Source organism: Dipodomys ordii, unplaced genomic scaffold (genome assembly GCF_000151885.1).
Source record: "Dipodomys ordii isolate 6190 unplaced genomic scaffold, Dord_2.0 Scaffold127, whole genome shotgun sequence".
Classification (NCBI taxonomy): domain Eukaryota; kingdom Metazoa; phylum Chordata; class Mammalia; order Rodentia; family Heteromyidae; genus Dipodomys; species Dipodomys ordii.
Genome location: NW_012267343.1, coordinates 605,604 through 631,319, shown reverse-complemented (window position 1 = coordinate 631,319; position 25,716 = coordinate 605,604). Strand labels below are relative to the sequence as shown.

At 43.8% G+C, this 25,716-nt stretch overlaps 1 protein-coding gene across 1 annotated transcript in view; it reads right to left on the bottom strand.

Annotated features, from left to right (window-relative positions):
* Ttll11 (tubulin tyrosine ligase-like family member 11) overlaps positions 1-25,716 on the bottom strand; it is a 224,790-nt gene that overhangs the window by 111,224 nt on the left and 87,850 nt on the right. Inside the window, exons 6-7 of the mRNA XM_013030101.1 lie at positions 21,091-21,186; positions 19,954-20,069 (exon numbers count right to left, since the gene is read on the bottom strand). Of these exons, the coding sequence (XP_012885555.1) occupies positions 19,954-20,069; positions 21,091-21,186 (212 nt within the window). The remainder of the gene's footprint in view (positions 1-19,953; positions 20,070-21,090; positions 21,187-25,716) is intronic.

Below are 25,716 nucleotides of genomic sequence, written 5' to 3'. Positions count from 1 at the left end.
GAGAGTAGCTAGAGCCTGAGAAACGAAAATACGTCTGGCAGAGAGAGGACTGTTCCTGGAGCTTGAGACATTTTTAAAAATTAAATAAAATGGCAATTTATACCTTTAAAACCTGCTTACTCTGGTTTGTATACACGGTGTTCCTTAAAGGCCCCTGTGTTAAAGGCTAAGAAGAGGTGGGATCTTTAAGAGGTGAAAGTTAAGTCACTGAGGGCGTGTCTTGGAAGGGGACCTTGAGAGCCTCTCCCCTCTCTCCCTCGCTCTCTGCTTCTCAGCCCCCACAAGGAGAGCAGCTTTCCACCATGGCTCCTATCATGGTTTGATGACTTGCCACAGGCCTCAAACCTGGACTGAAAGCCAAAATAAGCTTTCCCAAATAATATTACATCAGCAGGGGAATGGATGGACCTAGAACAATCATGTTAAGTGAGGTGAGCCAAGTTCAGTGAGACCAACAGCGCATGTTTTCTCTCATATGCAGAAGCTAGACCTAAAATACTCTGTGGACATAATAAATTATACTGGACTCTAAGCATTCACACACAGTGAGACCAGAGGAGGATACTCATAGGAGAGGAACACAAAGGTGCAATGCCTATAAAACATAAAATAATATTTACTGAAATAAATTTCAGGAAATGGACGTAAGAGGGTTTTTATTGTTTTTTTTTCTTCTTGTCTTGTTTGTTCATTTATCTTTCTTTGGGAGGGCAACGGGGGGGGCACAGAAATGGAGGGACAATGGGTGAGCAAATGCAGCAGTGGTACTCACTGGACACTGTTGAAAATGAACTATACAACTTGTGGGTGGAGACGGGAGGGAAAATCTGGGAGACAGCAAGGGAAGGGGTGACATTGTCCAAAAAGACATGTACTGTTTATCTGACTTATGTGACCTCCTCTGTTCATCACCTTTATAATAAAATTAAAATATGAAAAGTTTCAAAATAAGCTTTTCCTCTTTTGAGCTGATTTCTTGCAGAAACAGGTAGCAGTAAAGGGGAGGTTGCTGGCATGCATAGTGTGGGCAGCACAGAAAGGCCCCAGGATTGAAGAGCAGAATGGGTGATGTGGGTCTTTTGGAGAGTTTTGCCAGTCAGAGAAACAAATAACATTTCTCATGGGGTCAGGGGAGGAAAACCAACGTTGCTTTTACAATGGAGCATGGGCACCAGTGGCTTAGCCTAGTGCCGGGAGGAGCTGCTTGGGAGGATCACAATTCAAGGCTACCTCAGACAGAAAACTTCTCAGGATCCATTCTCAACCCATAGCTATAAGCAGTAGCACATGCCTGTCATCCTAAGTTAAGAGAGAGGATCACAGTTTCAGGCTAGCCTGGGGAAAAGGGGGAAAAAAATCTGTGAGACTGCATCTCAACAGAGGAAAGCTGGTAGTGCAGGCCTGTCACTCTAGCCACAATGGAAGCCTAAAATAGGTGGATCCAAGTCCAGGCAAAAGCAATCAGTGCTAAACAGGACTGGAGACATGGCTCTGGCAAACAGGAGGCCCCGAGTTCAAACCCCAGCATCTCAAAACAAATAAAAGCTGGAACTAGATATTGGCAATAACATGTGCCAAAAAAAAGTAGAAAAGCTGCAAAAGCCTTCTAGAGCCTCCCTCAGGCTTCTCTTTCTCTCCTAACCAAGACAGCCAGGACTCTGGAATGAGCTGAGCCTGGTTCAAATCCTGACTCTGTCCAAGTCCTTAGGTAACCACGGAAACAGTCAAAAGAAGACAAGAATACCTGATAGGTCTATGGTTAAATTTAACCAGCAAGTACCAGGCCAAGACAATCCTTACCAAAGGTGACGAGGACAGGATGATGATGACAAGAAGGACAGAAGCAGACAGAGCAAAACCACAGCTGTCCACTCCTGCATTTCTTTCCTGGGTGCACTTCAAGGGCTGCTGCTAGCAAATGAACTGTCCCTTGAAGCCTGACAGAATTTCAGTTTATAAACGTGCTGGGCCTGTGTCAAATTCCCCCTAATGATTTCTCAGCCTAAATTAAATGGTGAATACGTTCTAATGGCTGCTACAGAATTACATGACAGCTTCCAGGAGGACCTACAAAAATAGCTGGAATCAGAGGAATGGTCGTTCTGATGCACACAAGTTCCTCATTAATTTAATTTCTTCTTTCCTTCTGGCTTGTGGATCTCCTTTGTAAATGCTAATAGGAAAGAGACTGTAACAAGCCTAGGGCACAAAATGCCCCAAAATAGAGGATATGAACTCAACAGCATGATAAATGCAATTTCTTATTCTGCTAAAGCCACTACAATAAGTAATAACATTTTTCTGTATTGATTTAGATGCAAATGTATATATCTGTATAATTTACAGAGGACATTTACATATGTTATCTCACTTGATGTGTAATTCGTTTTGAGCTCTTATCATGTGCCTGGAATTTTTGTTTTAACATATATAATCTCATTTAATGAAGGTAAGGATTCTCCTGGATCACACAGCCTCAAGGAGAAAGACTAGGATTTGAACGTGCGTCTGTCACACTCCAAAGAGTTTCCTTTCAGTGTGTGTACGCTCTTCCTTGGAGGTTCTTGCCATAGTAGTGTAGTATGTCCAGAATGTATTAGCGTAGCATTCCTGGCTTCTTGGTCTTACACTATTTCTAATAGGAGAGAGAAGGCCTTTGGCGATTATGAATTTGGAGGAATTATGAGTTAGGTGAGAAGCTTGTGGCTTATGGGACAGGCTTTGTTTCACACAATAGTGTAAGTAGGGGTCAGGGAGCCCACTGAGTGCCTACTGAGTGGATTCAGCACCAGGGAGCTCCTCTGCCTGTATCCCCCAACCCCGCAGTTTCCCACAATGCAGGTGGTATTTTAGATCTTTCTTCTTTTGTCTTATTATTGACTAACTCAGTAGAATTTCCAGTTTACAGACAAAGCACAAAAAGAAAGGAGCTTAAATGCGGGCAGATAATGATAAATAGCCAATACATTATTATGTTGCATGCAAATGGTTCCTTTAGCTGAGATTATTCCATGTAGTTTAAGGAAGATTAAAAAAAAGGAGGGGATGGAGAAATAGCACCAAAATTGACTTATATGTAGCAGGGCTGATGGCTCATGCCTATAAACTTAGTTAACTCAGGAGGCTGAGATCTGAAAGTTCATAGTTTGCAGCCAGCCTGATCAGAAAAGCCCACAAGATTCTATCTCTAAAATAACTGGCAAAAAGGAGGCCTGGCTCAGGTGGTAGAGAGCCAGCCAAACAAGCAAACCAAGTAAGCATAAGGCCCTAAATTCAAACCTCAGTGTCAGAAGGAGGCAGAAGAAGAGGTAGGGAGAGAGAGGGAAAAGAAGAGGGAGAGAGAGAGAGAGACTTTAATGCACAACAAACTAGAAGAGAAACACAAGTTCAAATGAACATCTCCTCTATCAAAAAAGTGCCAGTCTCCCACCAACTCAGAGATATCACATAAACTGATTTGAATGTTAACAATATTTAGGACAAATTTAGCCAAGCATTTCCAAGCAAGAGCCAGAATCCATTTATGAAGACCACCAGGCCCACCTGAAATGCTGTAATACATAAATCACTCACCGTTCACCAAATAACCACACTCTTACAAAATAGCTATACTCCACCTGTCACTGGAGTTCTAGCATAATGCCTACTCAAGCGGCAGCCTGAGACTATTATGACTAGAGATAGAGCTGACAGAATGTCAGAAAGTGTCCTCAGCAGTTCGGCCCCAGCCACTTGCTGGGAAGATGCAGAAAGCCCACATTACAGGGTCATGCTACATTGTCTTTGCATCCACAGGCCCCAGCTCAACACTTGGCCCACAGTGTGTGGCACTGAAGCAAGTGAAGGGCAGAGCCGGAACTGCAGCCCAGGTATCCCCACACAAATACTCATGCCTTTCCCAGCACAGCACGCGCTCCATAGTGCTACTGGTCTGTTTATATTGATTTACACTGGTGTATAATCATAGGCCACGTTCACGGTGAGCTTCCAAGACCAGAAGAAAGATTTCTCACCAACAAACAACTGGCAGAATATGTGTTAAGATTCAAACCATGAGAGTCACTGGGCTATATCTAAAATAGCTCCACATAGAGAGGATTGTCATTCTGTCCCTTAATTACAAGCACTGCTTCACCAGTTTCAAAGATGCCAGCAATGAATATAGCAGAGGCTATATGCAAAGCCTCATAATGTCACCCTTATGAAGCAGCCAGATTATAAGAGCACCAAAAAAATAGCTTTCCGTATCCAGAACTATTTTAAGAAACACAATCCCGTTTCTCTTCTTCAAACTAATTAACGTTTCTAACCAGTACTGAAGTGTTTCGTCTGAATGCAATAGAGAAGCAAATCACTCCAGTTGGAAGCAAGCGGCTGGATGGTGAGAGACTGTCAAAAACACATTTAGTACAAGCACATACACTCGCCATGATAAATATGACTTCCAATTAAACCGCCCTCAAATATCTGCCACCTCATACCTGGTGGTTTAAAAGCAATGGGTGAAATTTGCAGAGTCTAAGGATTGTCAACAGATGAAATCTTCCTCTTTATTTTTATGTCTATTTTTAAGTAGAATAAACCACAGGCACTTAAAAGAATTGCAGCATTTTCTCAACAGAACAGATTCTACAGATGAACAAACCACAGCTTAGGAAGATGTGGAAATTGTGCTCAAGGTCAAATACAGAGTGCATCTAGGCAGGGCAGACACTCAAGGGCAGGACCTCACTTCCTAGCCAGATTATCGCCCATTGTCAGCACTGCCTTCTATGGGAAGACTGCTCTTAAAGTTCTCACTCCTGTGTCGCAATAATGAAAAGTTCAATAGAAACCTATGGAACCCATTTTCCATTTGAGGCACAAATTGAACACATGTTTTGCATCACGGGTTATCTTAATTAAACTATTTATATGAGCACCGTTGATTTACTTCAGTTTTGCTGAACACGAGTAAGCTGCCCATTTGCTTCTATAAGTTCCTATCTTACAAAATAAAACACATATAATTTGCACAGAGAACGCAATACATAGTTAGCCTGCTGTATCTATGGATCCTGCATCCCGAGGCTCCAACCAACCAAGGATCTGAAATATTTGGGGGGGAAATTACATCTGTTCTGAACATGTATAGATAATGTTCGGTCATTATTCCCTACGAATACAGTAGAGGAATTAGTTACAGAGCGTTTGCATTGTATTAGGTATGACAGGAAGGATGGAGATCCTTGAAGGGACTTGAGCCTCCAGATTTTGGAACTGTGGGGATCCTGGAATTTATCTCCTACAATACCAACGGAGGACTCTATTTTAATATTTGTCCATCTGTAAGAATTGTAATGATGTTAATGTTAGTAATAATAGTTATCTTTTATGTTATGTGCTTGGCACTGTGATAGGGACTTTATAAAATAGAAAAAATGAAGATGATTATAGAATAACTAAGTTTATTATATCTTTCCTATGTCCCAGCAGTATATTGTATGTTAAGCACTGTAATTCATTTATTGATCACAATAATCCTGTGAAATAGCTATTTCTTGTGTGTGTTTGTGTGTGTGTGTGTGTGTGTGTAGGCATACACACCAGCACTGGGACTTGAACTAAAAGGCCCTTAAGCTCTTGCTTGGCTTTTTTCCTCTTCGCTCTACCACTTAAGCCATACCATCACTTCCAACTTTTTATCTTTTTATTTTTTTTTTGCAGATTAATTAAAGATAAAAACCTCATGGACTTTTCTGCCTAGGATAGCTTTAAAATGTAATACTCAGATCTCAGCTTCCTGAGTAGCTAGGATTATAGGTGTAGCCTGGCTAGTAGCTATTTATATTACATACATGATGAAGGAACAAGCATTGAGAAGTTAATTATCTCAAATTTCATAAAGAGCAAGAGGACAAGTCAAGTCCAAATATGGGCCCCTCGCCCCTTGGGGCTCTGCCTTTTGCTCCATGAACGTATTACTTCAAGTCCCATTTCCAATAAGGACATTGACAGAGCCAAGGACAAACACCAATGGTTTGAGGATGACCTGTTCCCTGTAAATGTCTTGGCCTTCTCTACAGTTTTGAGCAAAGTCACTCTGCTACCAAATTCCCTGGGGGGAAACAGAGCTCACAGCATAGGGTATTCAGATAATGATGAAATATGAAGTGTTTCAGAAGTATATTGAAATTTAGAAGCCAAATGCAATTTGTCTACTGTTCCCTTTTAAAATATTCATGAGGCAAAGAAGCATTTCCACATTCAATAATTAAATGGCTAAAATCTGCAGCCTGATATATTTACTGATCATGAGCGATGCATTCCTAGAAAGTCCAAAGTTCAAATTAGCAGTCCCACAAGCTGCCATGTTGCAGAGAAAAAAATGAAACAAATGAGACAGAAATGTTGCTGTTGCCTAAAGAAAAAAATTTCCCCACCACTTGGTCTGCTGTAGAGAAAGGCTGAGTCCAAATTAAGAATGCATGTAGGACTTTGCCTTGCAAACCAGCTGGAAGAGAATGAAAGGGGGGAAATGTTGCACATTTTTTCCTCATTAAAAGAATTGTTTTAAGAGGGTTTGATTGTGCCTTAAAGGTTAGCTTTGACAATCATTTAATATTTCACCTGTCTTAAGAAACCCTCACTAAAGGAAAGAAGAAAACACGTATATAAAAATGTGAATGAGGGGCTGGTAAGGTGGCTCTGTGGTAGAGTGCTTGCCTTGCATGCATAGGTTTGATTCTTCAGCACCATATAAGCAGAAAAAGCTGGAAGTAGCACTGTGACTCATGTGGTAGAGTGCTAGCCTTGAGCTGAACAACTAAGGGACAGCACCCAGGTCCAGAGTTTAGGCCCCATAACTGAAAAAAAAAAAAAAAAAAAGAAAAAAGTGAATGACATAGTTCTGTGTTGCTTTTTTTTTTTTGGTGCTGTGGTTCTCTAAGCACTGTCTGAGTTTCACTGAAGGACATCTTGCAGTCTATGTTATTGGTAAACTCAATCTCCACTGCCTCCTTTCCCAGGGGCATTGCCTATTTCTTATGCATAAGGACAAATCCCAGGACTACCCCAGTTCCAAACCCCGGGAAGGGCTGAAGGGCTGCTTCCCAGAGTTCTAGTGGTTTGGGACAGATACAAAGATGGGAGTTGGTGGGCCAGCAGCATAGGAGTCACCTAAGAACAGGTCAGAAATGCAAATGAGCTGGGTACCAGTGACTCATGTCTGTAATCCTAAGGAGGCTGAGATCTGAGGATCATGGTTCAAAGCCAGCCTGGGCAGGAAAGTCTGTGAGCCTCTTATCTCTGACTAACCACCAGAAAACCAGAAATGGCGCTGTGGCTCAAGTGGTAGAGTGCTCGCCTTGAGCTGAAGAGCTCAGGGACAGCGTCCAGAGTTCAAGCCCCACAAACCAACCCCCCCAAAAAATGCAAATGATCAAAAACTCTGAGGCTACAACTCAGCAATCTGGGCTTAACAAACCCTCCAGGTGATTCTGACACCCAGTAAAATTTGAAAAACACTATCTCCAGTCTAGATAGCTTGGGCCTCTCTGCCCCAATTCAGCCACCATCTTTAAAGATCTATAACCAGTGTTTCTACACCCCCCCCCCAGTCCTGCAGCCTGTGCTGACTTTAGCTGGAAGTAGTCAGCAGACACCAAAGTGCCAGTAGGAGAGCACCTTGGGGTCATTCTACAGAAACTGATGTCCAGTGCTGCCTTCCCAGCTGCCATGGTAACCCACTTGGGTATTGTAACAAGGATGTCGTTTTATCCTCAATTCCAGGCAGGATGGCTAAGGCCTGAGACTTGCCACTGGAATCCCAATCTCAACCCCAGGAGAGGGATGTGTGACCTGTCTGTAGATTCTCTTCACTACCATGGAGGTAAGACTGAGCCAGCGGAGTCTCCACAGATATAATTCAGTCATTGTCCCTGTCCTGATATTTAACTCTCCCTAAACCCCTTCTCTCTCCTCATTTACTCCTAGCTTCGAACCAGTGTCCTCATTGCATCATTAAAGCCTCAGAATGGCACATGGCTAAGCACATCCAAAATCCCTATAACTAAGGCCTACTGTTCATGAATCCAGCAGAAATCCTACCCTCAGGACCCTGCACTGGGCCATGCACTTGAAAGCTTTGTATCCCAGCCTAACTCTGGTAGTCTCTCTTTTTTTTTTTTTGCCAGTTGTAGGACTTGAACTCAGGGCCTAGGCTCTGTCCCTGAGCTAGCATTCTACCACTTGAGCCACAGTGCCACTTCCTGCTTTCTGTTTATGTGATACTGAGGAGTCGAACCCAGGGCTTCATGCATGCTGGACCAGCACTCTACCACTAAGCCACAATTCCCAGCCCTCCTTTTTATGAAAAGACAAGGGTGTCCTTGAAGCCAAAGAGACATACCCACATAGGACTTACATCATATAACCTCTACATGCTTGCTTTGGGTACTAAGCACCCTGAATTCCTCTCCTACACAGCTGGCATCCATGTTTCCAAGAGCAAAGGGCACATCTGGTATCTTCCTTCTCAATTTCAGGGACTGACAAGGAGACCCAGAGCCAGGTGAGGAGAAGGCCAGTGTAGACAGGGCTTGGGAATGTGTACTGGATTGTCTACCCTCTACTCCTAAATAGATACTTGTGGAATGAGGGTTCGCTGGACCTGCTCTGGTATCTTATTGATCCTCAAACTGTCCCCCTGGAGTTTGTGTTGAAAGCTTGATCCCCAGCGGAGCATAGTTAGAGGTGGGACCTTTAAGAGGAGAGTGGATCATAAGAGTTGTGATCCCATTGTTGGATTAATCCATCGATGGGGTTCTAGGTTGTTGGGTTATTGAGAAGTGGGAGGAACTATAGGAGGTGATGCCTAGTTGGAAGAAGTATGATTATTAGGGAATGCCTTTGAAGAATATGTCTTGTCCCTAGTCTCCCTTCCCTGCCCACCGCCGGCCCCGCTTCCTGGCTGCTATGAGGTGAGCCACTTTATCCCACCACGTGCCCCTGCCATGCTTTTCTGCTCACCACAGGCCCAACGTTAAGAGAGCCACCCGACTCTGGACCAAAACCGCTGAGACTCTGAGTAAAAACAAACCTTTCCTCTTTTATTTAAGTCTTATTCTTACCTCAGGCATTTCATCACAGCAATAGCTGCCTGACAAAACCACCAACCTGCAATGCAGACACCACTGTCCGCAGACCTCAGGAGGTCATGTGATTCACCCAGGGTCACACGGCTGAGAACTGGACCCTCGTCTGCTTATTCCAGAGCTGGTGTTCTTTTACTACACATGGCTAGTTGTGCTTGGTTTGATTATTTCCAGCTACTTGTAACTCATCACTCATTTGGGTCGATTCTAATTTCAAGCAAAAGGAAGTTTTGTTTTCTTTTCATTGAGCTTAAATCTCTCTGCAAACTTTAGCCATGGTCCCTTATTCTGCTCATTGGCACCTGCAGAGTTATCCCATCACCCACTAACAACCTTTTAAGCTAAAAAAAAGCAATTGCCCTCAGCTCTTCTTTCCTCTAAGATAAACAGACCCCTTTCCCCCTCAATAGGAGGGCTTCCAGCCACACCTCCAGATCAGCCCTGTAAGGTCAGATTCCCGTCTCTGTCCCTTATGGCCCCTAAGAGAGGTCCTGGTATGCAGAAATCCTACTCTCCAGGGTCTCAGCCCTCAGCTTAGATGTGGCCAAGACAGAGACCTACAACCTGAGGTGCACCATACTGTCTGTGGCTCAGTTTCCTTGCCTAAATGCGGATAATGACTGCTATCCTGCCTGCCTGTCTCATGAGGTCGAGTGAGTTATAAGGTTTATTTTGAAATGATTCTGTAGACAGCGGAGATCCATGCAGTGTGGGGGTGATGATGACAACGGTGGTAATGAGCAGAGGGAGCGCTGACCCAGGAGGCCCACTGAGGCAGGTGATCTAGAGAAATGCTCTTTGCCTGCTCTACTAGTTTAGTTCCCTCATCCCCACCCCTCTCTAGACATGGGTGCAACTTACAACTGGGCTAAGTGATTCTTCAGGACCCCAAGGCAGCTGCACAACTCTAGGAGCGTAACAGTGAGTTAAGCCAGCATGCCTGAGACACACAGGCAGCTTAAAGATGGCAGAGGATGTCTTTGTACCCAGCATCCAGGCCAGGCTGGCTTTATGTGCTGCTGTGGCCTTAGGAATAAGTCAGAAAGCGTGACAGTCAGGATCAGAGCCAGGCCCCTGTCCCTGGTCACTCTACGCTACCACATTTGCCAGTGAGGCCACACAGACCTGGGGAACTATTCTTCCTGTGATAGGCCTCAGCCCCTCATGAGCACCTGGCCATGTACCCATGTCCCCTGGAGCCTCACAGCCCCCCTCAGGCTCCCCTAAAGCTGCTCTTCTCCTTGGGGCTCCCAGCAACCACCAAGCTGATAATCCTGAATTCCTTTCTTGGTTTCTCCTTCATGCTAGCCTCTTCTGTTCATCATCAAGTCTTGTCCATGCCTCCTCCTGAGCACCTCCGGGTACCGATGCTTCTCACCATCCTTACCACAGACGCTTCACCCACCTGACCCCACCTCTCCCAACTCATCCACCCTCCGAGTCAATGCTCCCTCCGATCAAAGGGACCACTCTAACACACAAACCTCAGGTGTTAACCTGCTGTTTAGAGCTTGCCCATTGCCTTTAGGATAAAAAAAATTGAAGAGTAAGCTTCTATCCAGATTACAAGGTTAAGAAAAACAGGGAGCCAAGCACCGTGGTACTTGTCTGTAATTGCAGCACTAGGGAGGCTGAGGCAGGAGGATGGTAAGTTTGAAGCCAGTCTGGATTACATAGTGAGACTTTGTTGGAAAAAAAAAAAGCAGGGAGAGAAGGAAGGAAGAAAGGAAGGAAGGAAAGGAAGGAGAGAATGAAGAAAGAGAAAGGGAAGAAGAGAAGGAAGAGAGAGAGGGAGGGAGGGAGGGAAGGAAGCAGAGAGGGAGGCAACCAAGATCCCAGCCTCCCACCCGCACCCGTCAGAGCACTCTCCCTGCAGGAAACCATGACAACTCTCTGATCATATTTCTCACCTTGCTTCATATTTGTACTACTTAGGATTACATCTCCATAAAGCAAAGCTTAGTTCTGCCTGTTTTGAATTTGATTTCATCGGAACCATACTGTCGATATGCTTTTATGGCTCACAACAATATTGATGCGGGGAGCTACGGTGTGTGAACTCTCTTTGAGGTACAGCACGCCAGTGAGTGAACACCCAAAGTGAGTGCATTCTTCCATGGGTGGCCGTGAGGTTGCTTCTAGCTTGGGGTTTTCAGGAACAGCATCTCTGTGAACATTCTGAAAGTCTCTCATTGCCCTGAGGCCCATGCCTGCCCTGCCTCACAGCCTCTCTGGTACTTGTTTCCACTGATGAGGCTTCTACGTGGCCTCCACACACGCGCCGTCCTGTACAGCTCTGTCACTGAGGCGCAGGTGCATCACTAACTCCGCCTCTGGCACAGGGTCCACGTGTCACAAGCCATCAACACTCTCACGCATGCAGATATGCCTCCACTCGTGCAGTCCCTGACTCACTCCTTAGCAGCTCCTCAGGCCAGCCCTGCAGAGTTGCCGAGGTGGGGAGGAAGAAGGGATCCTTTGAGAGCAGGCTCCACGGCTAGATGAGCCCTGCTGACACCGTCATGACATGCGCACAGGGCAGGGGCGCAGGAGAGTGGGGAGGACCGTGGGGGAGGACCCTCTGCTGGGTCAGATTCCACCCTCCCCTGTGCCCCACACATTGGCCTCTGCCACAAGAGCTGGAGGGGGCTCCTGTGCTGTTGAAGGCAACGGAAGAACTAGAAATAGTATTTAAAAACAAAAGAAAGAAAGAAAGCAGCTGGTGAATATTGCCAACCATTTGGTGTGATAACCCAGGGCTTCAAATGATTACTAGAACTGGCTTTCATGTTGATCTTTCATTTCTTTTAATCTAGCAGATAATTAGAGGGAAATCAAATCCATCCCCACAGCCAAAGATTAACCTGTCATTGCTGTAGCTCTCTTCCTACTTACTTTACCACCTCTTCCTTCACACCTTTTTTTCCCCCTTAAAAAACACAAAATACACACACACACACACACACACAACTTCCAGGTTCCATCTATTGTTCTATTTATTTCAACACATCCAGTTTGGACATTTCCCTTGACAAGTACTCTCTTGGGAATAAGCAACATTTTCCCTTTCTCTAAATGAAGAACTTCCTGATGCTTTGCAGACTGGGGGAAAAAAAACAAAATCCTATTGAAAACTCCCTTTTATGGATGAAGAAATTATGGCGCAGAGGCGGGGGTGACTCTGTACCATTTACAGCTATAAATGGCAGAGCCAGGGTTTACCTCAGAGCACCTGACGCAAGGGTCCCCACTCTTCCTTGCTCTGCTCTCCTAGCTGCGCAGAAACCCCAGGAGGGCTTCTCAGTCCCTGCTTCTCCCACCATTCTCTCTCACACATACAGCTTGCAGCACAGGAGCTAGAAAGAAACTGAAGCATTCTACAATAGGGAGGCAAACTCTGATCCAGCCGTTTGATGCAAACGATGCCCACCAAGAGTTACAAATCAGAAGACAAACATCACTGCTATGCAAAATGGAGGAAAACAAATGCAGCATACAAAAGAGTGTCACAGTATTGCCCCTACTATAAAAGAATACAGATGAATACTACACAGTATTAACTGAAAAGTTAACCACAAGAGTAGCTGAACTTGATGGAACTTTTATTTTGTATATTTTTCAGTAGTTTTTGACAATAAATGATTACTCTTTTTTAAAATTATGTGCCAGTCCTGGGGCTTGAACTCAGATCGTGGGCATAGACTTTGAGCTTTTCTGCTTAAGGCTAGTGCTCTCCCACAGTTCCACTTCTGGCTTTTTGGTGGACAATTAGAGATAAGAGTCTCATAGTCTTTCTTGCCCTGGCTGGCTTCGGACCACAATCCTCAGATCTCACATTCTTTATTTGTTTTTTTTTTTTGTTTTGTTTTTTGCTGGATGTGGGACCTGAACTCTGGACCCTCACTCAGCTCTTCAGCTCAAGGCTAGCGCTCTACCACTTAAGCCACAGTGCTACTTCCAGCTTTTTCTGCTTATGTGGTGCTGAGGAATCGAACCCAGGACCTCATGCATGCAAGGCAAGCACTCTGCCACTGAGCCACCTTCCCAGCCCCTCACATTCTTTAGTAGCTAGGATTATAGGCATGAGCCACCAGCGCCAGATTTGTCCCATCTCCCCACCACGCCCTTTGGGAAGCATGCCTGGAGTCTGGTCTGACATGGAGCCTCTACCTGACTCTTGTCTGAACATCTCTCCTTCTCCATGCCTAAGTTCAATTAATTTCCTTTGAACAAAGCCCCAGGCTTTGAGAAGTCTGCCCTGACACTGCCAGGCCTGCAAAAAGGCTGGTCTTGTCATTCTTACATCCTCAGAAAGGTCTAATGCCCATGATTTTATAGGTTTTGACCCAGCCCTTGGCTTACCCTGCCTTCTTCTGAAACTTCAACCTGTCCCCTTTTCTGTCTCATCGCTTGTCCTATACGGATCCTGATTTATATCTCTGCTCTTGCACATTATTCCTTCCGGTGTGGCATATTACCTAGCTGGCCACTGAACTCCCTCGCTCAGACGCACTTACTTGTGTCCTGTACTTGGTCCCTGGGGATCCAGAGACAAGTACCTGCCCCCGAAGTTGGAAGTGAGACAGACAGCCTTGTATGACACAAACCCAATCAGGGAATGTGTGCCCTGTGCCCAACCAGGCACTTGCTCTCCAGTGAACCAAGAGCTTTCACGTCCCTTCCCCCTCAAGACAAGGACCAAGTGGACCTGCTTTGAATCTCAGCCTATCCCTGTCAAGCCTGCCACACCTTGGTGGTGGCATCCTTATTGGTCAAATAGAAGTAATCACAGTCCCCATTGTGTACAGTGGTTATTAGGAAGAAATGGGAGTAAACGCAAGCATTAACCCCTGCTGTATACAATCAGCACCCAACAAGCACTTCCTTGTGAAATAGGCCCCACTGTTATTCCCCCCTTCTCCCACCTCTTTTACTTTTTTTTTAGTTTTTACTGACTTGAAAACTGGCCTGAGGAACATATAGGAACTTAATTGAGTCCGAGTGGAACTGGCACTGAATCTTGTGTCCTTCCAAGAAGTGAACAACTTCTGATTTTAAAAATACACTGTTGTTTAAGGCTTGATGGAGCAGTGAGTGAGAACATTTCCAAACACATCCCTTCCTGGGATAACTCTGGAAATGCCCTTGAGGAAGTCAGCATCGCCATTTCCACCGTAACAATGACTGATGGGCCATGTGCCCTCATCTAGCTTCCCATCCTGTCCCCACACAGGCAGAAGGAAGTGCGCCTATCTGCCTCAGAGGGGCTCAGCAACAGCCTAACAGAGCTCCGAAATGACACTGTTGCGGTGTCTCAGGATATTCTACCTCCCCATAAGTCTTGCAAATGGTTCCCTCTCAAAAGACTTCATGCAAAAGAGGATCTTATTGGTTACTTCTCACTTGATGTTTCCACATTTACAAATGGAAGAGACATGCCTTGGTTTGTGTCTTGCACATAAAATGATGCATTTATCATTAGTCATTTCCTGTCTCTTCTTCCGTGGAGACACATGCACATTTTTCTAGTTTGTTGACAGCCACCAGAGTCAGAGACCTTTGAAGCACAGACAGGCAATGTGTCTCCATCCAAACCCAACCTTGGACACTTGTGCGGGGTGCTTCCCATTTTAATAGTACAGTTTGGTTTTACATAATCCAATGCCTGGCCTTTCCTCCAGGAAAAATGCCCAGATACACACAATGATGTTTCATCCCTGGGCTCAGATATCTTTGAACACATATTACAGGTTGAAAATAAGTTTGGGTTTCTTTAGCTTGACATTCAAGGGTGTCCACCGCTGGCCTTGAGTTTCCATCCAACTCCCACATTCCTCTCTACCAATCCACTTCATACACCCGTCTCTCCAGCCTATGGGAACACTCCAGGTTCTGCACAGAGCTTGTGGCTTTTGCTTCTTCCAGCACATCCTACTTGTCCTTTAAACCCCAGCTGTACTGCCACCTTTCTTCAGTTAAAAAAAAATGCTTCACATCAGGAAATAATCTCTTCCTACACTTTCCTCCCTTGACAATTTGTCTTTGTGTTTATAGTACATAGCACTTGTCACCTTATATATACTCATGTGTGGGTCTTACCTCCTCTTATGGCCTGTGAGTTAATTTGCTTTTGTGGGTTTCCCTTGGAACACAGTAAGTGCTCAATAAATACTCAAAATGAATGAGTTCTTATTTTTGTAAGCCACACATAATGCAAATGAAATGCAAATGAATATGAAAAGAGCCACCTCTCTGTGACCCAAACTTATTTATGTGAAATCTTCAAGGTGCTTGAGGTGTTCTGAACTGATCTATAGAGTCTGGCCACAAAGGAATCCTTTGGTATCAGGGGATTTATCTTAGAATTTCAACCAAAGGTCAGCTATGCACACAAGGATGGGCCATTCAACACAATAATCAGATGATTCTTTGGCAAGAGTCTGTTTCCAGAAGAGAGTCGGTTTCCAGAAGAAAGATGGGTCTGTCAGAAAGGTAAAGACCTTTATAGGTGAGGGCATGCTTTAGTGTAGACTGGAATGCATCTTCTCATCCATCTTCGTGAACTATAGTTGTCTATGAAGACAACTATCATTGAGGGAATCTCAGTAAGACACATGACCCCATCAAGTAGGGGGGCTAAGCTTAGAGGGATTTCTTTTTTTTTTGAGCCCCCCCCCAGTATCTTCTAATTGCTAGCTGTGCACTCTACTACTGATCCATACCTCCAGCCCATTTGGTTTTATTATTTTTTTTGAACAGGGTCTCACTTTTTGCCTGGGTGGGCCTACATCATGACCCTCCTATTTATGCTTCCCACATAGCTGGAATGATAGGCAAGTGCCACTGAGCCAGCTTTCATTTGGTGAGATGGGTCTTATTTTGTGCCCAAGCTGACCTCAATCTTCTTGATTGCTGCTTCCCAAGCAGCTTAGTGGTACTGGAATTTGAACACAGACTCTCATCCTTGCTAGGCACATACTTTAGCACTTGAAATAAGTCCCCACCCAGTTCAGAGAACTTCTAAGATTGTAAAAAGACACCTTGGTTGGGCATACAATCAAGCCATGAAACTGAGAGCTCTTAGGAGATTGTTCTTCATTCTCTTAGAATGTTTCATCTTCATTCTAGATTCTACATAGAAGCTAGAGGATTCATCTACTGGTTCTAAGCATGGTGCAGAATTGCAGAGAGACATTTGGAGTCAAGGTCAGAAGTGAAGCTAGAGTTCTCAGTAAAATATTTAGTGGACAGGCATCTCTGATTAGGACCACAACTGTTCTGGCAGCTGACTCATCTCTTTCAGTTGTTATAAGGTAAACAACATAGCAAGAATACTATGCAATGTTACTGAGGGAAAAGAGGCTTCTGGGCCATATATACATATATGACTCCTATGTACATATGAATCATATAAGTAGTTATATGAACATGTTAAGTCAGTTTCTGAACAGAGGTGAAACAGTTTCTGAATAAGAGGTAAACAGACTATAACCAAGCTCTTAGACACAGACAGACAACGTGATATCAATAAAATCCCCTCAGAGCTCCCTAGCCTACCTCTACCTTCCATGATATTACTTGGGGGTCCTGAAGTGCCAAGATTCCTAAGAAAGGAGAAAAGTTGTCAGAAATATCTACATTCAGGATGTCAATACCAGTAAAATGGCTCACAGGGCTTTCTTACCTGTCATTTCATGGCAATACCATGACAACTCAACCACAGAGACATCTCCATTTCCACTTTACAGACCAGATCAGAGAACAAATGGACTTAGCCAAGCTCTTAACATGATGGTCCCAGATGAAGGACTTCACCCAGCCCTGGCTGGTGTCCAGTCTGGCATCCTTCCATTTCCTCTGCACCTTTCTGGAGCAGCCACGGACCTGAGGAGCTCAGGTTACCTGCCTTCTTCTTCAGCATGTAGGGGGCAACTGAAGCCCCACCTCAATAGTCTTCATGATAAAGAGCCTCCAAGAAAGGATTTATGCAAATAAATTGAAGGGGAAGGTGACAGATTCCATTTTCTCCCCAAAGGTTCAGGTCAGAGACTATGCAAACACAAGACATTGCTTCTAAAGCTGGATGGGGTGGGGCATGTCTGTAATCCCAGCACTCAGTGTTGAGAAAGGAGGATCATAAATCAAGGCTAACCTGGTTCACATAGGTCAGACCTTGTTAGAGGAAAGGAAAGGAAAGGAAGGGAGGGAAGGGAAGAGAGGAATAAGGAGAAGAGGAGAGGGGGAGAGGGAGAAAAGAGGAAGAAAGGGAGAAAAAGAGAGGAAGGAAGAAGAGGGGGGAGAATAAACTATAGTTAATACAGCTGGGCTGATGGTCTCAGAAATAGACTGCCAGGATTCAGCACTAGGAACTGTGTGTTTTCTGGTGACGTAAATCAAGTGCTATTACAAGTTATCCTGACATATTTCTAGACAAAGAGCTTGTCTTTTCTGCATGGTAAACTTCTGAAAAGGAAAACAAGCATTTCTTATATCTAGATGCCCTTTAAAGATTACAATGTGCTTCCATAGATATTCATTGCTCGCTTACAAAATAAAATTAAACAGTGAAATTAAGGAAGAATATCCGTAAGCGGCAGTTAGCTATTAACACCCACCCTTACACTGTAGATAGGAAAAGAGTGAGATGAAACGCTTTCTATATTAGAATTGAAGTCAGGTTCTTGAAGTTCTAACTGTTCCAAGATATCAATAAAAAAATCAATGCTTTTTAAATTAAAAATGAGATGCTGCTACTTATGACTTGATAAGTTATAAAATGCCTTTTTCATCCTTCCCAATCAATGGTTCTCTTCCCCATTACTATTAAATTTCAAATCTGAAGCTCCTATGGACTGTACAGGTGTTGGGGGTGAGGGGAAGAAAACAACTAGAACAAGAAAAAGAAAGCAAAGTTTGTTTCAATGCTGTTCAATGTGAAATACAGTGGAACCTTTCCATCTATTCATTCTATTCAGAGATTAAGAAGGTCTGACCTTTCTTAATATGTTATGAAGTTCTTCCCCTGGGTCATGACCTTCTTAATAGATTATGCGCTTCTTCCCAGAGGTCGCAGCCATCCTAAAATAGACTGAACTCCCATGCCATGCTGTTACCAAAAGCTACTCATGTCTCTATACAGTTTAGACCATCCCCCGGTACCTCATCTCTGCTGATGAGATCAGTCACTATTACAGGATAGAGTTTTCTAAGGAATGAGATTTATTTTGGTTAATCTAAACAAATTACATTGTAAGCACAACTTTTCCTGAGAGATAAAGAAAACAGCTGCATGCTTTTACTAGTGGATCCATTATTTGCCTACATCTTATTTGGTTCAGAGGCTTTGTAGCCCTGGCACATTGCCACTTTGAAGCACCTATCCTTGTGAAGCCGGCCTGCAGGACAGGTCCACACATACCGCAGGTGGACATTCTTGATAGGATCAAGCCAATATTGGGCCACCTGTGCCTCAGCACTGTAGGGGAGAACTCAGTTGAACAGGTGCCACCCAACCCACCTGAGGAGATGAGAAATCCTGCAAAGGCAATGGTGCTCGGCCTTGGCTGCACAATACGAGCGTTCAAGAAGCCTAAAAATGTCTGCAGCTACTTCTAGCTCAGGCTAATTCAAATCAACCTCTTTAAAAGCAGAGGCCTGGTACTGGGACTTTTTTTATTTTTGGTCAGTCATGGGCCTTGAACTCAGGGTCCTGGGCTCTGTCCCTGTGCTCTTCATGTTAAGGCAAGTACTCTACCGTTTGAACCACAGCACCACTTCCGGTTTTCTGGTGGTTCATTGGAGATAAGAGTCTCACAGACTTTCCTGCCTGGGCTGGCTTTGAACTGAGATCCTCAGATCTCACCCCCCTGAGTCGTTAGGATTACAGGTGTGAGCCACCGTCACCTGGCTGGTACTGGGAGTTTTGAAAGCTCCACAGGTGGTTCTACTATGATGGCATTGCCAAGTGTGAGCAGCACTCCTGTAAAGGGAGTGTACTAGTATTTGAGCTTGAATCCCATTGGTGAGAAGCCTTCACAGATGAGCTGAACACATCACTTACTTGGGGAAGTTAGCATTCCGCCCAGTCTTGAGCCCTAGCTGGCAAGTGCTTAAATGTCTGAGTGCATTTGGGTCAATCTGATTTGTCAGGGAGTATGAGAAGTACTATTTGAAATGCCTGTCTTTGGTGGCTCTGCTTGAAACATAAGCAGATGATATTTACTAAACCCTTACTTTATAAGAGCCTAGAACTTGGTAAAAAAAAAAAAAATAGGAACAAACAAAATAGCCAAGTGAAATGTCATCCATTTCTGGGGTAAGTCAGTGGAGAGACAGGCAGGGACACGTGCATGCCAATATCCCTATGTCCCCACTGGGTGGCTAGGGATGGAGAATTGTTAACTGCTGTATATATGACGAGAGATGTTAGAAGATCATTGCACTTGGCGCTGCAAACATTGAAATGAAAAGCTTCTACTGCAAGAGCATAAATATCCTAAAGAAAATAAAATGGAGGCAATTCTTTGTATGGCCAGCCATCTGTGGCTGCTTGCATTTTCCTTTACGCTTCCTTGCTTGCCGATTTCAAAGAGAAGCATCATGTGACCAGGAGTGGACAAGCAGAGAGCAGGCTGGAAGCTCAGAAGACACCAGATTTGGGAAATGATCAGTGCAAGAATTTGTCACGGAACCCCAACTGTCAGATTAACTCCCGATTTTGAGTCAATCTTACATGTCGATAGATTCTGAGAAATTGAACTCACCTGCTTAAAATAAGTCAAGTTGACAGCAATGAATGATGTAAAAAAAAAATACTCACTGGGTCTCTCTTTTCTTCTTCAGTGGGTCCATGAGGCGCAGAGTGTCTCTGATGACAGCCACTTTCACCTCTTCATCCACCAGGCTGGGGACATTTTCAAACACCCCTGGAGAAAGCTTGAATGGGTAAGGGCTCTGTGTTATAGTCAGGCCATAGCAATCAATGGGCCACCTCCAACTAGTTCAAGTGGTGGCAGCATCACTTTTTGTCTGTGCTGGTCTATAGAAGCGGGTTTTTAAATGCTGCCTGAACACTATTCATTTCCTCTTGGGAATTCACAAAATACATGAAGGAAAAATAGCAGCACCATGTTTGGGGATTATCAAAATTGGAACTACAAGCTGGGTGACAGTGGCTCATGTCTGTAGCCCCTGCTACTCAGGAGGCTGAGATCTGAGGATCACGGTTCAAAGCCAGCCTGGGTAGGAAAGTCTGTGAGATTCTTAGCTCCAAATAACCACCAAAAAGCTCAAGTAGTAGACCTTATCCTTAAGCAAAAAACCTAAGGGACAGCACTCAGGCCTTGAATTCAAGCCCCAATACACACACACACACACACACACACACACACACACACACACAAATCACACATATACACACACACACATGTACACACAAAAAATTCATAAATACAGAAATGGGATAAGAAAAGCAAAAGAATCCAGGGAATCATTCTGAAACCTATGACAAATTGGGTGGTTTATTTCCTTACAGTTTTTTTTTTTGAGCATTCTTTTTGGGATGGAGTAGGGGAAAATATAATCCCTGTTAAATGTACTATTTATCTTAGTGATTCAAGTATGTCGACATGGCTAAATCATATTCATAGAATTTCAATTAGTTCATCTCCTGAGGCTAACTAATTAGTTCATGTCAAAGCTGATGGAAAGGCTCAGCTGCTTCTAAGTTTCCAGACCTTAAAAATGGGAAGAACAGCATGCTGGGAAATTATCATAGGTCGGAAAGGTCTTATATTAATAACTCTGTTCAGAGCTCAACAGATCAACTAAAATTATTTGACTTAAAGAAAAGTTGGCTGTAAAAATTTGAGAATGTTGAATCTTAGCATGGATACCTCGAGAGCAGGCACACTTGGATTTCTAGCAATATAATCAATGAGGTGCTCCAAATACTTACTTCGTGCTCATGTTCAATTCTCATGCTGGGATTTGCGTTTACTTCAAGTAGCATAGGCTTCAGGTTTTTCATCAGAAGAATGTCAAAGCCTAGAATCTTGGAAGAATAAACATAATTCAATATTAGTCCCTCTGGCACGCTATCTTTTCAGGAACCCTGTATAGTATTAGGGTCATTAAGGGGAAAATAAATCCAAACTCGGTCCCTAACCTTGGCCTTGACCCTGGCTGTTCTCCTCCATGGCCTCTGTTCCTCTGGGTGTACTTGTCAGAACAAATGAATAGCAGAAAATTTTATAGAAACCTTGGTAATGGGATGTGTTCCCATAGTGCATTTCAGCACTATCTGTGTCATCCCAAGTGCTATAAAATGATGACCTCTTTCCTCTTTAACAGGCTTTTTATTATGCTAAGGATTCGTAGTAGTCCATCAATTCCTCCCTGTTTTTTTTTTTTTCTACTGCCCTTTTCTATTAAGTTCTTTTAAGCTGGATCTCTGAAAACCATAGCCTGCTTTTTCTTAACCTGGAGTATATATTAGTATCACATAAGGAATTCATTCAAACCCAATGCATATCCTAACCTCCATCCATTAAGTCAAACAACAAATCTTTAGGTGCTTGTGATATATACCCTCTTGGTTAAGAACAGTGAATATTTAATAGGTGCTTACTAGGCAACAAGGACTGTATGATGCAGTAATGATTCATAATCTCATTTAATCCTCATTAGGGTGTCTTTGGAGGAAGGACAATGACTTCCAACTTATAGAAACCTAAAATAGGCCTATGGGCTTCCACCTCACTGCCTACCTGGTCAGTGCCAGAGCTGGCTTTCATACCCAAGCAAGTCTGATCACTTGAGTTACCACCAGTATACAAGACCCAAAGCTAGGCTCCTTGTTGGAAATGGACAGGCAATTGAGTGAGGGTGACATGGACGTCCACATACAGGGTTCTATGGGATGAATCCTCAGGCCACACGCCTGCAATGCTGGCCCTGCATTCAAGGCCTGCACTTGTACCAGTTTGTTGAGTGCCGTGTTCAAGTTCAGAATGTGGCTTGCCTCAGGCAAGACTTTGCCTTTCAGTCAATCTGGGTTGCTTTTAACTCCTTACAAGTCCTTCCATTGGACTAGCCACCGTGGGTCTCTTGCTCTCTCTGCCTTCAACAGCCCTTCACCTGGAGAATTTACATCCTTGAGATGGCTGCTTCTAATGAGATTCAGATTCAGACTGCAAGGACTTCAGAGTTTTGGAAGGACTTTCATTATCTCTAGAGAAGTGATAACGTGGAAAGTTTCTAACATAATTGATACAACCCTCAAAGTCTCGAGAAATAATGTGGAGGATAAAAGTGGGGGGGAAGACAAGATAAGGTTGTAGACTCCCCTTTCTCTGTGGACTCCAGAAGAAAAGATGAGGGGAATCCATTTACTTGTCTATATAGAATATGCATTAGTTAAATGATAATTATTAAACTGTAAGTTCATCTATATTAATGAAATCAAAGCCCGAATGACCATTTGGGGAAATAATCTGAGACGAAGTTATGTTTCAATGAAAGGCAGTAAAGATGGGAAAAAGTCATCTTCACACTATTTTTCTTTCCCTAGTCATGGAAAGGAAGGAATAGAAATTCAGTGGGAAATGTTACATGTATTATAGATCTGCTTAATAATATATGACAAGTGGATTTGAGTGATGAGCCCTTTAAGAGACTCTCGTGACATCATCAGTCTAACTTCAGACCTGGCCTTGTGACATGTGATGTTGATGAGGATACAGAGAATGGCAGGCCACGGTGCCAACGTTTTATCATTCTCAGTCATCCACTCTTACTTTGTGCTTCATCTTAGTGTTTAAGCCTTGACTTTCTTGGCCTGGAGGATGCTTCTCAGTTCCATGTTCAGTGGATTTGAGGCCAGAAGTATAGGAATGCTGGGAGATGGAAAAGGAAGTAGTAAAATCTTCTCCACCATATTGGCCCATATCGACCAAAGTCCTATTTTCCAGAATCTAGACTTTGGCAATTTTTTTAAAATGGGTTGGGTCTTGCACAGGAGTGGTTTACAATCAGAAAAACCTGGGCTCAGTGTCTCGCACTAGGCCGGATGATTTTAGGGAGGGTTTCCTAGCCGTTCTGAGCCTCAGTTATCTGATATGAAAGATGAGCATCATGTTGCTGCCTTGCAGGAACACTGGTAATGAGCATGCAAAGTAGTATCTTAGGAATCCATTCATCATGTAGAAGGTAACCAATGTGTGTGTTGTTCCCTTTCTGTTTTCCTACCATTTCCACCAACAAGAAGTGATGGCTGTGTGTGTTGGAGTCACAGGAATTATCTGTATTCTGGTTCTTCCTTTAACGTGTGGACTGAGCAAGTGAGTTGGATGCTCTAAGTCCCAGCCTTGGCATTTGTAAAATGAGCATGTGGATAATGTTTGCTAAACCTCGATTCATTAGCAAGAATATGTACTGAATTCTTCCTAAGGCCCAGGAGGCCCATGCTGGCTGCTGGCAAGGTCACAGTCCATTAGACAAAGCGCCTACTCTTTTGGAGTGCACACTCCAGCAAGACTGACAAGATCCAATAGAGGCCTTGCAATGGACAATGTTTATTTGACATAGTGCTTGACACATAGCAGGCATTTCAGGAAGGATTTGTTCACAAGTTCAAGGAAATATGAATTATTTTCCTCTCAAATCTTAATGAAGTATTCCAGTGCCAACAGATCTCAATAAGCAAAATTAGAGCCAGGTGTTAGTGGCTCATACCTGTAATCCTAGCTACTCAGGAGGCTGAGATCTGAGGATTGCACTGTGAAGCCAGCCCAGGCAGGAAAGTAAGTGAGACTCTTATCTCCAATTAACTACCAGAAAACCAGAAGTAGAGCTGTCGCTCAAAGTGTTTGAGTGCTAGCCTTAAGCAGAAAAGCTTAGGGACAGTGCCCAGGCCCTGAATTCAAGCCCTATAACCAACCCAAAACAAAACAAATCAACAAAAAAGGGCAAAACTAGAGTTATCTTGTCATTAAATCCCATAATGTCCAAATTAGGGGAAAAAATCAGCAATTTACTTTGTCTACTGATTTTCAAAATGAGGTTCTTTTCTGGTGAAGCAAGGAGGAAGCTAGCTAGATCAGTTCAACTTTTAACTATCTTTATATACTAAACAAAACCTTATTGCCCCTCCAATACCCCCCCAAAAAAAATCCTCACAATTTAATCTAAACCCCACCTTAGTCAGACCAGAAACCTGTAGTTTAGGAGAAGGCTTCTCTCTCTAAGTTTCTCCAACAGTCAGTAGAAGAGCAGAATTTTCAATTCTATGGTACTCGGCCTCTCTGAGTAATCCCCTGCCTACCTGCATTGCATCCTGGGGGATTAAAAAAATACCTTTCTACAGGTTTACACCTATAAACTTAGCTACTCAGGAGGGTGAGATCTAAGGATCATGGCTTGAAGCTGGCCCAGGAAGACACATTCTCAACACTTTTATCTTCATTTAGCCAGAAAAAAAAAATCCATAAGTAGAAGTGTGGCTCAAGTGGTAGAACACCAGTGAATGGAAGAACAACATAAGGACTGAAGTTTAAACCCCAGTACCAACACACACACATCAAAAGCAATCTGTCCTTCCCTGTTTACCTCTAGAAGCTTCAAATTGTGGTTTGAAGTTGGGGAGAAAGGGCTCTGAGCCATTATTTTCTAAATCCATTCAAAGTCTCCAAGCTACATTCTGAGTCCAATGGTACATAGTCTTCCAGATGCATCCAGATATTACCAACTGAGAGGTCTCAGCTCCTCAAATTCAAACCACTCTTTGTGGCCAGCAGTCTCTAACATGGTTCCATTGAGACCCATGCTTTTGTATCTTCCCCTGCCCCATCACTCAGTAACCACCCACGTGAGTGTGGTTTACTAACTGGTTTCTAACAGACAGTAGGACAGAAATGATGGGCAGTCTCTTCTAATATTAAGTTACCAAAAAAGCCTGTGGCTTCGATTCAGTGTGTTTCATACTCTGAGGGGGTGAGTTACTCTGTGGAAAGATCCAGATGGCAAGGAACTGTCTGTCCTCTCTCACCCCCTGCCAGGGGGTACCTGAGGCCTGCATTGTGAGTGAACTCAGAGGAGAACCTGTCAACTAGCCTGGCTTTGGTGTGACGGCGTCCCTGGCCAACCTGTGAGTGGTAGCCTTGTAAGAGACTTGGAACCTGTGGCAAATCCACTCTGCCTAGACTCTTGACCCACAGGAAGTATGAAACTGAGCGCTGAGTTTAAGCTGCTTATTTGTCAGCAACAAATAACTAATACCTCCTCTCTGTTCTCTGATACCTATTTTGCTTCCTGCATTCCTTATCTATCCAGTCACACATGTCAAAACTTCTCCCTTCACTCCTTACATTTAGCTGGTCACTAAATCCTATTTGCTCTGCCACCTCAGCTTTCTAGATCTGGCCCATTCTCGCTGCTGGAACCCTACAATGGGTCTGCACCATCTCTTACCTTTTACCTGATCTCAAACTCACCCTTTTTAAAACCCTCTGGCACAAGAGGATGCCAGAGTAATTTATCTACAACGAAAATAGAATATTAACACTCCTCTGTGTAAGAATCTCCA